Genomic DNA, 14,223 nt, shown 5'->3' with positions numbered 1-14,223 from the left:
TTTGTGTCTCACATGCTGTCTCTCTCTAGCTTCCTCTTTCCTTTGTGTCTCACATGCTGTCTCTCTCTAGCTTCCTCTTTCCTTTTGTATTCTTTCTCTTGTTCCCACTCTATTCTTTCTCTCCCTCGCTCCCTCCCTCTCTGTGTCCTTCCACTCACTCAACCCCTTTGTGTTCTCCCGGTCCTTCACTCTGCTTCCGCTCCTCTTCACCGCTCTCTCCTTCTCTCCCTCGCTCATTCTCTCCTGTACTTTTCCCCTCGCTAATATATCACTCTCTTGGGGTTCCCGAGTGGTGCAGCGGTCTAAAGCACTACATCTCAGTGCAAGAGACGACACTACAGTCCCTGGTTCGAATCCAGGCTGAGTCACATCCGGCCGTGATTGGGAGTCCCATAGGGTGGCGCACAATTGGCCCAGTGCCGTCCGGGTTTGGCCATGGTATGCCGTCATGTAAATAAGAATTTGTTCTTAACTGACTTGCCTAGTTAAATAAATCAAAATAAATACTCCGACCCCCTCTGTCTTAAGTCTGGAGGGGTGCAGTGTGGAGTGAGATTACCCTCCCTGCCTCTCTCTCTTTCTTTCTCCATGTATGTTGTCATGGATACACGGCTCCAGTAAGCAGTCAGTCAGTTGCAATAGTGTCTATGGTCTGTCTGTCTCCTCCCACTGGATTCAATGGTGTCTATGGTCTGTCTGTCTCCTCCCACTGGATTCAGTGGTGTCTATGGTCTGTCTCCTCCCACTGGATTCAATGGTGTCTTTGGTCTGTCTGTCTCCTCCCACTGGATTCAATGGTGTCTTTGGTCTGTCTGTCCTCCCACTGGTTTTAAGCCCTGGACTGGCAATGTCCTTTACATGCCATGTGTTAGGCTAGATTTACTGACTGTGTTCTGGTTCTGGACACTTGGTTTACTGGATACTTGGTTCTGACTTCCATAGGTAGTGTTTATTTGATATTTTAGAAATAGTGTGAAATCAGCGCTCTGACTGTTAATCAAATGAATTGGTTAAGTGAATTGGTTGTTCACGTGGTTGTTGTTTTATGAGGCAGGGTATTGTGGTGTTGATTCCCCATTGCGGTAGGTATAAGTTGCATTCAGACAGCGTGGAGTCTGTTGCTGCTGCAATGAGTCGATGACATCATCGCTTTCTGCCGCCGTGAGGCGGGCACATGTCCCCTGATGGACCCGGCACTGCTCGCTCAGACTGGAAAGAACAGGTGGGGGGGGGGGGGGGGGTGACAATGTAGAGGGGGGGGGGGGGTGACAATGTAGAGGGAGGGGGGAGATGACAATGTAGAGGGAGGGGGGGATGACAATGTAGAGGGAGGGGGGAGATCACAATGTAGGGGGGGGTGACAATGTAGAGGGAGGGGGGGATGACAATGTAGAGGGAGGGGGGGATGACAATGTAGAGGGAGGGGGGAGATGACAATGTAGAGGGAGGGGGGTGACAATGTAGAGGGAGGATGGGGGGTGACAATGTAGAGGGAGGGGAGGTGACAATGTAGAGGGGGGGAGAAAATAAATGGGATGGACAGAGAGGAGAAAAACATACACACAATGGAGGGAGGGAGACTAAAAGAAAAGAACATGAGAGAATAGACAGATTAACAAACAGACAGACAGATGGACAAGCGAGCCAGTCAAGTAGGCAGAGAGGAATAAGAATGAAGTACAGAGAAGGAGAGGAATGTGACTGAAGGAGAGAGAGGAGAGGAATGTGACTGAAGGAGAGAGAGGAGAGGAATGTGACTGAAGGAGAGAGAGAAGGAGGGGAATGTGACTGAAGGAGAGAGAAGGAGGGGAATGTGACTGAAGTAGAGGAATGTGACTGAAGGAGAGAGAGAAGGAGAGGAATGTGACTGAAGGAGAGAGGAGAGGAATGTGACTGAAGGAGAGAGAGAAGGAGGGGAATGTGACTGAAGGAGAGGAATGTGACTGAAGTAGAGGAATGTGACTGAAGGAGAGAGAGGAGAGGAATGTGACTGAAGGAGGGAGAAGGAGAGGAATGTGACTGAAGGAGGGAGAAGGAGAGGAATGTGACTGAAGGAGAGAGAGGAGAGGAATGTGACTGAAGGAGAGAGAGAAGGAGGGGAATGTGACTGAAGTAGAGGAATGTGACTGAAGGAGAGAGAAGGAGAGGAATGTGACTGAAGGAGAGAGAGGAGAGGAATGTGACTGAAGGAGAAGAATGTGACTGAATGAGAGAGAGAAGGAGGGGAATGTGACTGAAGGAGAGGAATGTGACTGAAGTAGAGGAATGTGACTGAAGCAGGGAGGAGAGGAATGTGACTGAAGGAGAGGAGAGGAGAGGAATGTGACTGAAGGAGAGAGAGAAGGAGAGGAATGTGACTGAAGGAGAGGAATGTGACTGAAGGAGAGGAATGTGACTGAAGGAGAGGAATGTGACTGTAGTAGAGGAATGTGACTGTAGTAGAGGAATGTGACTGTAGTAGAGGAATGTGACTGGAGGAGAGGAGAGGAATGTGACTGGAGGAGAGGGAGGTAACAGAAGGAGAGGAATGTGACTGAAGGAGAGAGAAGGAGGGAGATGTGACTGAAGGAGAGAAATGTAACTGAAGGAGAGAGAGGAGAGGAATGTGACTGAAGGAGGGGGATGTGACTGAAGGAGAGAGAGGAGAGGAATGTGACTGAAGGGAAGGAATGTGACTGAAGGAGAGGAATGTGACTGAAGGAGAGAGAAGGAGGGGAATGTGACTGAAGGAGAGAAATGTGACTGAAGGAGAGAGAGGAGAGGAATGTGACTGAAGGAGAGAGAGGAGAGGAATGTGACTGAAGGAGAGAGAGGAGAGGAATGTCACTGAAGGAGAGAGAAGAAGGGGAATGTGACTGAAGTAGAGGAATGTAACTGAAGGCGAGAGAGAAGGGGAGGAATGTGACTGAAGGAGAGGAATGTGACTGAAGGAGAGAGAGGAGAGGAATGTGACTGAAGGAGAGAGAGGAGAGAAATGTGACTGAAGGAGAGAGAGAAGGAGGGGAATGTGACTGAAGGAGGGAGGAGAGGAATGTGACTGAAGGAGAGGAATGTGACTGAAGGAGAGAGAGGAGAGGATGTGACTGAAGGAGAGAGCAGGAGAGGAATGTGACTGAAGGAGAGAGAGGAGAGGAATGTGACTGAAGGAGAGAGAGAAGGAGGGGAATGTGACTGAAGGAGAGAGAGAAGGAGGGGAATGTGACTGAAGGAGAGAGCAGGAGAGGAATGTGACTGAAGGAGAGAGCAGGAGAGGAATGTGACTGAAGGAGAGAGCAGGAGAGAAATGTGACTGAAGGAGAGAGAGGAGAGGAATGTGACTGAAGGAGAGAGAGGAGAGGAATGTGACTGAAGGAGAGAGAGGAGAGGAATGTGTCTGAAGGAGAGAGAGGAGAGGAATGTCACTGAAGGAGAGAGAGAAGGAGGGGAATGTGACTGGAGTAGAGGAATGTGACTGAAGGAGAGAGAGGAGAGGAATGTGACTGAAGGAGAGGAATGTGACTGAAGGAGAGAGAGGAGAGAAATGTGACTGAAGGAGAGAGAGAAGGAGGGGAATGTGACTGAAGGAGAGGAATGTGACTGAAGTAGAGGAATGTGACTGAAGGAGAGGAATGTGACTGAAGGAGAGAGAGAAGGAGGGGAATGTGACTGAAGGAGAGAGCAGGAGAGGAATGTGACTGAAAGAGAGAGCAGGAGAGGAATGTGACTGAAGGAGGGAGAAGGAGAGGAATGTGACTGAAGGAGAGAGCAGGAGAGGAATGTGACTGAAGGAGGGAGCAGGAGAGGAATGTGACTGAAGGAGAGAGAGAAGGAGGGGAATGTGACTGAAGGAGAGAGCAGGAGAGGAATATGACTGAAGGAGAGAGCTGGCGAGGAATGTGACTGAAGGAGAGATAGGAGGGGAATGTGACTGAAGTAGAGGAATGTGACTGAAGGAGAGGAGAGGAATGTGACTGAAGGAGAGGAATGTGACTGAAAGAGAGGAATGTGACTGAAGGAGAGGAATGTGACTGGAGGAGAGGAATGTGACTGAAGGAGAGGAATGTGACTGAAGGAGAGGAGAGGAGAGGAATGTGACTGAAGGAGAGGAATGTGACTGAAGGAGAGGAATGTGACTGGAGGAGAGGAATGTGACTGAAGGAGAGGAATGTGACTGAAGGAGAGGAATGTGACTGAAGGAGAGGAATGTGACTGGAGGAGAGGAATGTGACTGGAGGAGAGGAATGTGACTGGAGGAGAGGAATGTGACTGAAGGAGAGGAATGTGACTGAAGGAGAGGAATGTGACTGAAGGAGAGGAATGTGACTGGAGGAGAGGAATGTGACTGGAGGAGAGGAATGTGACTGAAGGAGAGGAATGTGACTGAAGGAGAGGAATGTGACTGAAGGAGGGAGAAGGAGAGGGATGTGACTGAAGGAGAGGGATGTGACTGAAGGAGAGGGATGTGACTGAAGGAGAGGGATGTGACTGAAGGAGAGGAATGTGACTGAAGGAGAGGAATGTGACTGAAGGAGGGAGATGTGACTGAAGGAGAGGAATGTGACTGAAGGAGAGGAATGTGACTGAAGGAGGGAGAAGGAGAGGAATGTGACTGAAGGAGAGAGAGCGGGAGAGAAGAGAGGTGCACTATGTCTGATCACACTGAATGAAGTGTTAGATATCAGTTAAGAAGAAAGGGGAGAAAGCGAAGAGAGGGATGATGAGCCTCATCTGGAGGAGAGAGGGATGAATGGGGTTATTACAGGTCAGCCTGACTGGGAGAGGGTAGGAGGGGTACAAAATAGTTAACACTTCTATGTCCTTCTGAAATATGTAGCTTTTGTTTTAGTCCACATACAATACCAGTCAAAAGTTTGGACACACTTACTCATTCCAGGGTTTTTCTTTATTTTTACTATTGTCTACATTGTAGAATAATAGTGAAGACATCAAAACTATGAAATAACACATATGGAATCATGTAGTAGCCAAAAAAGTGTTTAAATTAATATATATATATATATATATATATATATATATATATATATATATATATATATATATATATATATATATATATATATATATATATATATATATATATATATATATATATATATATATTTGAGATTCTTCAAATAGCGCCACCCTTTGCCTTGATGACAGCTTTGCACACTCTTGGCATTCTCTCAACCAGTTTCACCTGGGATGCTTTTCCAACAGTCTTGAAGGAGGTCCCACATATGATGAGCACTTGTTGGCTGCTTTTCCTTCACTCTGTAGTCAAACTCATCCGAAACCATCTCAATTGTGTTGAGGTCGGGTGATTGTGGAGGCCAGGTCATCTGATGCAGGTGAAAGCTATGATCCCTTATTGATGTCACTTGTTAAATCTGCTTCAATCAGTGTAGATGAAGGGGAGAAGACAGGTAAAATAAGGATTTTTAAGACTTGAGACAACAGACATGGCATTTGTATGTGTGCCATTCAAATGGTGAATAGGCAAGACAAAAGATTTAAGTGCCTTTGAACGGGGTAGGTGCCAGGCTCACCCGTTTGGGTCAAGAACTGCAATGCTGTTGGGTTTTTCACGCTCAACAGTTTCCCGTGTGTATCAAGAATGGTCCACCACCAAAAGGACATCCCGCCAAATTGGAATCAACATGGGCCATCATCCCTGTTGAACGCTTTCGACACCTTCTAGAGTCCCCAACAAATGTTGTCTGTGCTGAGGGAAAAAGAGGGTGCAACTCAATATTAGGAAGGTGTTTCTAATGTTTTGTACATTGAGTGTATAACACATGTTGAAAATAAATAATACTTTTATTCAAAACACACATCAAGGCTCCCTTGATCAACCAGGTCATTGGCCGAGTAGCTTACCTGGCGAAAGGTCAACTAAACAAATAAAAAATGTCCTCACAATCAAATAAATCTTAACCTTTGGCCTGGAAGTGTTCCCCCCTGGATCGTATTTCCCTTCTTTGAGCTCAGCCTGTGAATGGCGATCACATGACGTGACTTGGCCTGTGATGGCAGCAAGGTGAAAGCAAGTGATTAGGATTGTCCCTGCATCACAGTAGAGGTATTGATTCAGATAGTTTAGGAGGGAATCTCTTTCACCCTTTCTTTACTTATCGCTCTCTCTTTCTCTCCCTATCGCTCCCCTTTCTCAGCCCTTCTCTATCTTCCTTTCTGACTCAATTAGGAGGGGATCTCTCTCTCGTACCCTCTCTCTACTTCTCTCTTTCTGCCTCCTTCTCTCCCTCTCTCAAAGAGGCTTTCATGTGACCCACCTGCTGAACGCAGGCTGCTCGGCCCCCAAAAAAGCCCCCTCTGTTCTGCCTGCCAATGGAGTCCGCTCCCTCTCTCTCATTCACAGTTCACATGCCTGCCCCGGTGTAGCTGCCCCGGTGTAGCTGCCCCGGTGAAGCTGCCCCGGGGGTAGCCCACAGCCACTGCGTTTCTCCAAAGACGTTTGTCTCAACGTTAACCAACCAGTGGGTTTGTTGCTTGTCTGGGTAAAGCTGAGCTGAGGGGGTTCGGGTGTAGGATATGCCACACATGGTTTCTGGGTGCTTGCACGGTTGTTGAACATGAACGTTGCCATGATGCACGGACTTAAGAAAATGAGTTATGAGAAGATGAGGGACTACTATGGGGATCTGGATAATCCCTTTTGTCAGGTTTGGTTTGTTTGTCTGCTTGACTCTTTACTCTTTATGTTGTGACTTGGACTAACTTGACTTGATTTTGGCTGACCTAACCAATGTAAATCACATTACATCATAGTCCACTCATGAAGTCAATCTACATTGATTAACCGGTTGGATTTAAATTAGATCTGTATGAACATATATATATATATATATATATATAGAAGACAATTATTGTATCTCCTCCTTTCTAATGTTGGATCTACTCCTCCCTCCTTTCTAATGTTGGATCTACTCCCTCCTTTCTAATGTTGGATCTACTCCCTCCTTTCTAATGTTGGATCTACTCCTCCCTCCTTTCTGATGTTGATCTACTCCTCGCTCCTTTCTAATGTTGGATCTACTCCCTCCTTTATAATGTTGATCTACTCCTCCCTCCTTTCTAATGTTGATCTACTCCTCCCTCCTTTATAATGTTGGATCTACTCCTCCCTCCTTTCTAATGTTGGATCTACTCCCTCCTTTCTAATGTTGATCTACTCCTCCCTCCTTTCTAATGTTGATCTACTCCCTCCTTTATAATGTTGGATCTACTCCTCCCTCCTTTCTAATGTTGATCTACTCCCTCCTTTATAATGTTGGATCTACTCCTCCCTCCTTTCTAATGTTGATCTACTCCCTCCTTTCTAATGTTGATCTACTCCTCCCTCCTTTCTGATGTTGATCTACTCCTCGCTCCTTTCTAATGTTGATCTACTCCCTCCTTTATAATGTTGGATCTACTCCCTCCTTTATAATGTTGGATCTACTCCTCCCTCCTTTATAACGTTGGATCTACTCCCTCCTTTCTAATGTTGGATCTACTCCTCCCTCCTTTATAATGTTGGATCTACTCCTCCCTCCTTTATAACGTTGGATCTACTCCCTCCTTTATAATGTTGGATCTACTCCTCCCTCCTTTATAATGTTGGATCTACTCCTCCCTCCTTTCTGATGTTGATCTACTCCTCGCTCCTTTCTAATGTTGGATCTACTCCCTCCTTTATAATGTTGGATCTACTCCTCCCTCCTTTATAACGTTGGATCTACTCCTACCTCCTTTCTAATGTTGATCTACTCCTCCCTCCTTTATAATGTTGGATCTACTCCTCCCTCCTTTCTGATGTTGATCTACTCCCTCCTTTATAATGTTGGATCTACTCCTCCCTCCTTTATAATGTTGGATCTACTCCTCCCTCCTTTCTAATGTTGATCTACTCCTCCCTCCTTTCTAATGTTGATCTACTCCTCCCTCCTTTATAATGTTGGATCTACTCCTCCCTCCTTTCTGATGTTGATCTACTCCTCCCTCCTTTATAATGTTGGATCTACTCCCTCCTTTATAATGTTGGATCTACTCCTCCCTCCTTTCTAATGTTGATCTACTCCTCCCTCCTATATAATGTTGGATCTACTCCTCCCTCCTTTCTAATGTTGATCTACTCCTCCCTCCTTTCTAATGTTGATCTACTCCTCCCTCCTTTATAATGTTGGATCTACTCCTCCCTCCTTTATAATGTTGGATCTACTCCTCCCTCCTTTATAATGTTGGATCTACTCCCTCCTTTATAATGTTGGATCTACTCCCTCCTTTATAATGTTGGATCTACTCCTCCCTCCTTTCTAATGTTGATCTACTCCTCCCTCCTATATAATGTTGGATCTACTCCTCCCTCCTTTCTAATGTTGATCTACTCCTCCCTCCTTTCTAATGTTGATCTACTCCTCCCTCCTTTATAATGTTGGATCTACTCCTCCCTCCTTTATAATGTTGGATCTACTCCTCCCTCCTTTATAATGTTGGATCTACTCCCTCCTTTATAATGTTGGATCTACTCCCTCCTTTATAATGTTGGATCTACTCCTCCCTCCTTTCTGATGTTGATCTACTCCTCGCTCCTTTCTAATGTTGGATCTACTCCTCCCTCCTTTCTAATGTTGATCTACTCCTCCCTCCTTTCTAATGTTGGATCTACTCCCTCCCTCCTTTCTAATGTTGGATCTACTCCCTCCTTTCTAATGTTGATCTACTCCTCCCTCCTTTATAATGTTGGATCTACTCCTCGCTCCTTTCTAATGTTGGATCTACTCCCTCCTTTCTAATGTTGGATCTACTCCCTCCTTTCTAATGTTGATCTACTCCTCCCTCCTTTCTAATGTTGGATCTACTCCTCCCTCCTTTCTAATGTTGGATCTACTCCTCCCTCCTTTCTAATGTTGATCTACTCCTCCCTCCTTTCTAATGTTGGATCTACTCCCTCCCTCCTTTCTAATGTTGGATCTACTCCCTCCTTTCTAATGTTGATCTACTCCTCCCTCCTTTATAATGTTGGATCTACTCCTCCCTCCTTTATAATGTTGGATCTACTCCCTCCTTTATAATGTTGGATCTACTCCTCCCTCCTTTATAATGTTGGATCTACTCCTCCCTCCTTTATAATGTTGGATCTACTCCCTCCCTCCTTTCTAATGTTGGATCTACTCCCTCCTTTCTAATGTTGGATCTACTCCCTCCTTTATAATGTTGATCTACTCCTCCCTCCTTTCTAATGTTGATCTACTCCCTCCTTTATAATGTTGGATCTACTCCTCCCTCCTTTCTAATGTTGGATCTACTCCTCGCTCCTTTATAATGTTGATCTACTCCTCCCTCCTTGCTATTGTTGGATCTACTCCTCCCTCCTTTATAATGTTGATCTACTCCTCCCTCCTTTCTAATGTTGATCTACTCCTCCCTCCTTTCTAATGTTGATCTACTCCTCCCTCCTTGCTAATGTTGGATCTACTCCTCCCTCCTTTATAATGTTGGATCTACTCCTCGCTCCTTTCTAATGTTGGATCTACTCCCTCCTTTCTAATGTTGGATCTACTCCCTCCTTTCTAATGTTGATCTACTCCTCCCTCCTTTCTAATGTTGGATCTACTCCTCCCTCCTTTCTAATGTTGGATCTACTCCTCCCTCCTTTCTAATGTTGATCTACTCCTCCCTCCTTTCTAATGTTGGATCTACTCCCTCCCTCCTTTCTAATGTTGGATCTACTCCCTCCTTTCTAATGTTGATCTACTCCTCCCTCCTTTATAATGTTGGATCTACTCCTCCCTCCTTTATAATGTTGGATCTACTCCCTCCTTTATAATGTTGGATCTACTCCTCCCTCCTTTATAATGTTGGATCTACTCCTCCCTCCTTTATAATGTTGGATCTACTCCCTCCCTCCTTTCTAATGTTGGATCTACTCCCTCCTTTCTAATGTTGATCTACTCCCTCCTTTATAATGTTGATCTACTCCTCCCTCCTTTCTAATGTTGATCTACTCCCTCCTTTATAATGTTGGATCTACTCCTCCCTCCTTTATAATGTTGGATCTACTCCCTCCTTTATAATGTTGATCTACTCCTCCCTCCTTTCTAATGTTGATCTACTCCCTCCTTTATAATGTTGGATCTACTCCTCCCTCCTTTCTAATGTTGGATCTACTCCTCGCTCCTTTATAATGTTGATCTACTCCTCCCTCCTTGCTATTGTTGGATCTACTCCTCCCTCCTTTATAATGTTGATCTACTCCTCCCTCCTTTCTAATGTTGATCTACTCCTCCCTCCTTTCTAATGTTGATCTACTCCTCCCTCCTTGCTAATGTTGGATCTACTCCTCCCTCCTTTCTAATGTTGATCTACTCCTCCTTCCTTTATAATGTTGATCTACTCCTCCCTCCTTTCCAATCATTGCAGATGAAGGGCAATAGAATTGGAGAGGACAGATTTTTGTCATTGAGATAGTGCCTTTGTGTATCCCATACTGTTTGACCTATGACCTCAGTTGTCCTAACTACCTTTGCGATTAGTTGGTTGATTGATTGATTGAATCCCCCCACAGGTAACCAAGCAGATCCATCAGCACGAGCAGGAGAATGAGCTGCGGGAGCAGATGTCAGGTTATAAACGGATGAGACGACAGCACCAGAAGCAGCTGATCGCTCTAGAGAACAAGCTGAAGGCAGAGATGGACGAACACAGACTGAAGTTGCAGAAGGAGGTGGAGACTCAGGCCAACAATGCCTATATAGAGCTAGAGAAACTGGCCAAAAGACACACCATCCACTGTGAAAAAGAGGTGGGTCTGGGGGGGGGGTCCTGTCTTTTCCTGTCCTGGAGAAGTGCCATTACTGTCCAATCAAAGAAGGTGTCTGGGGAGAGGGAAAAGATCCCTTGTTCAGGTTATGGGTTAGGCATTGCTGCCACCCAATGTCAAGAAGCTGTTAAAAACCACAACATTTCATCTGTAACTATGCAGATTAACCTCCATGGTCCACATTCCCTCCTTGACGTCCACTGGCACGTCCACTGGCACGTCCACTAGCACGTCCACTAACACGTCCACTAGCATGTCCACTAACACGTCCACTAGCATGTCCACTAACACTAACATGTCCACTAGCACGTCCACTAGCATTTCCACTAACATGTCCACTAGCACGTCCACTAACATGTCCACTAGCACGTCCACTAACACGAACTCATCCACTAGGATGTCCACTAGGATGTCCACTAGCACGTCCACTACCACGTCCACGTCCACTAGCACGTCCACTAACACGTCCACTAGCACGTCCACTAACACGTCCACTAGCACGTCCACTAGCACGTCCACTAGCACGTCCATTAACACGTCCACTAGTACTTCCACTAGCACATCCACTAACACGTCCACTAGCATGTCCACTAACACTAACATGTCCACTAACACGTCCACTAGCATGTCCACTAACACTAACATGTCCACTAGCACGTCCACTAGCATTTCCACTAACACGTCCACTAGCATTTCCACTAACATGTCCACTAGCACGTCCACTAACATGTCCACGAGCACGTCCACTAACACGAACTCATCCACTAGGATGTCCACTAGGATGTCCACTACCACGTCCACTACCACTAACATGTCCACTAACATGTCCACTAACACGAACTCATCCACTAGGATGTCCACTAGGATGTCCACTAGCACGTCCACTACCACGTCCACGTCCACTAGCACGTCCACTAACACGAACTCATCCACTAGGATGTCCACTAGGATGTCCACTAGCACGTCCACTACCACGTCCACTACCACTAACACGTCCACTAACACGTACACTAGCACGTCCACTAGCACGTCCACTAGCACGTCCATTAACACGTCCACTAGTACTTCCACTAGAACGTACACTAGCACGTCCACTAGTACTTCCACTAGCACGTCCACTAACACGTCCACTAGCACGTCCACTAGCACGTCCACTAGCACGTCCACTAGCACGTCCACTACCACTAACACGTCCACTAACACGTCCACTAGCAAGCTACCTGTCTGTTAATGGTGTTAGTTTACAGTACATTCGGAAAGTATTGAGACCCCTTCATTTTTTACACATTTCGTTACGTTACAGCCTTATTCATAAATAGATTCTATTGTTTTTTTCTCTCATTAATCTACACACAGTACTCGAGAATGACAAAGCAAAGCATTTACATAAGTATTCAGACCCTTTACTCAGTACTTTGTTGAAGCACCTTTGGCAGCAATTACAGCCTCGAGTCTTCTTGGATATGACACTACAAGCTTGGCACACCTGTATTTGGGGAGTTTGTCATTCTTCTCTGCAGATCCTCTCAAGCTCTGTCATGTTGGATGGGGAGTGTCGCTGCACAGCTATTTTCAGGTCTACAGAGATGTTCGGTCGGGTTCAAGTCCAGGCTCTGGCTGGGCCACTCAAGAACATTCAGAAACTTGTCCCGAAGACTTGTCCTAGGCTGTATGTTTAGGGTCGTTGTCCTGTTGGAAGGTTAACCTTCGCCCCAGTCTGAGGTCCTGAGCGTTTTGGAGCAGGTTTTCATCAAGGATCTCTCTGTACTTTGCTCCGTTCATCTTTCCTTTGATCCTGGCTAGTCTCCCAGTCCCTGCCACTGAAAAACATCCCAACAGCATGATGCTGCCACCATGCTTTACCGTAGGGATGGTATTGGCCAGGTGATGAGCTGTGCCCTTCTCCCCCATTTGCTTAGTTTGGCCTGGCAACCAGTTCTAGGAAGAGTCTTGATCGTTCCAAACTTCTTCCATTTAAGAATTATGGAGGCCACTGTGTTCTAGGGGACTTTCAATGCTGCAGAAATGTTTTAGGGCCCTTCTCCAGATCTGTGCCTCAACACAATCCTATCTCAAATCTCTACGGACAATTCCTTTGACCTCATGGCTTGGTTTTTGCTCTGACATGCACTGTCAACTGTTAGACCTTATATAGACAGGTGTATGCCTTTAGCATATCATGCCCAATCAACTGAATGTACCACAGGTGGAATCCAATCAGGTTGTAGAAACATCTCAAGGATGATCAATGGAAACAGGATGCACCTGAGTTCAATTTCGAGTCTCATAGCAAAGGATCTGAATACTTATGTAAATAAGGTATTTCTGTTCTTTATTTTTTTTATAAATTTGCACAAAAAAAAAAAAAAAACGTTTTTTCACTTTGTTATAAATGGTGTTGTGTGTAGATTAAGGAAAACTATTATTCAATCAATTGTAGAATAAGGCTGTAACGTAACAAAATGTGGAAAAAGTGAAGGGTGTCTGAATAGTTTCAGAATGCACTATACTCTAACAATACTTAACACTAACACCACTAACAGACCGGTAGCTTGCTAGCAAAACAACATTAGCCATGTGTTTTTTTTCTCCCTGTGTGCCTCTCTCCCATACAAGGCCCCTTCATAGCTAACTATTATCTGTGCTTCTCTCCCCCCACCCCTCTCTTTCTCTCTCTCTCTCTCTCTCTCTCTCCCTACTCCTCTCTCTCCCCCCTCTCTCTCTACTCCTCTCTCTCTCCCTCCCCCCCTCTCTCTCTCTCTCTCTCCCTACTCCTCTCTCTCTCCCTCCCTCCATCCCCCCTGTCTCTCGATTCAATTTAAGGGCTTTATTGTCATGGGAAACATATGTTAACATTGCCAAAGCAAGTGAACTAGATAATAAACAAAAGTGAAATAAACAATAAAAATGAACAGTAAACATTACACTCACTGTCTCTCATTTCCCCTCAGATGAAGACAATGTCATCAGATGAGAAGAAGTTCCAGCAGCAGATCGTGTCGCAGCAGAAGAAGGAGCTCACCACCTTCCTAGATAATCAGAAGAAGCAGTACAAGCTCTGCAAGGAGAAGATGAAAGAGGTCCTTTATTCCCCCTTTCCCAGCCTCACACTATATGCTCTGTATTGAGCTGAGTTGAATCGATCCTTAGTACAAGCGCTGCAAGGAAAGATTAGAGGTTGCAATGCAACACTTTGTCCTTTAGCTAGCTAGTACAGTACTGTACCCTCGTATAAATGCCTAGGAATAATCTCAGCACCCATGACACATCTACTATGTATTGCGATGGGTGGAAACAACCATCCTAAGAATACACGCACACACACATACAAACACACACACACACACACAAACATACACAAGTACAGTATGTTTGATCATCGTGCATTTTCATTTCACTGAGGAGGAGCTGAGTCACTACAC

General features: G+C 45.5%; 1 protein-coding gene and 1 long non-coding RNA gene across 4 annotated transcripts in view; one reads left to right on the top strand and one right to left on the bottom strand.

Moving 5' to 3' along the window:
• LOC110535115 (serine/threonine-protein kinase TAO3) overlaps positions 1–14,223 on the top strand; it is a 150,409-nt gene that overhangs the window by 125,555 nt on the left and 10,631 nt on the right. For all 3 annotated transcript variants that reach the window (XM_036936323.1, XM_036936324.1, XM_036936325.1), the window contains 2 exons: positions 10,547–10,783; positions 13,753–13,881. In XM_036936323.1, coding sequence (XP_036792218.1) covers positions 10,547–10,783; positions 13,753–13,881 — 366 coding nt within the window. The remainder of the gene's footprint in view (positions 1–10,546; positions 10,784–13,752; positions 13,882–14,223) is intronic.
• On the bottom strand, positions 5,585–13,859 carry LOC118937390. Its single transcript, XR_005034744.1, has 3 exons — positions 13,733–13,859; positions 5,918–6,003; positions 5,585–5,704 (listed from the first exon to the last, which is right to left on the bottom strand). It is a non-coding gene; the product is annotated as an uncharacterized LOC118937390 (long non-coding RNA).

This window comes from Oncorhynchus mykiss, chromosome 11, assembly GCF_013265735.2.
Source record: "Oncorhynchus mykiss isolate Arlee chromosome 11, USDA_OmykA_1.1, whole genome shotgun sequence".
Lineage (NCBI taxonomy): Eukaryota > Metazoa > Chordata > Actinopteri > Salmoniformes > Salmonidae > Oncorhynchus > Oncorhynchus mykiss.
The sequence above is the reverse complement of the archived record's forward strand: the minus strand, read 5'-3'. Positions and strand labels throughout refer to the sequence as shown.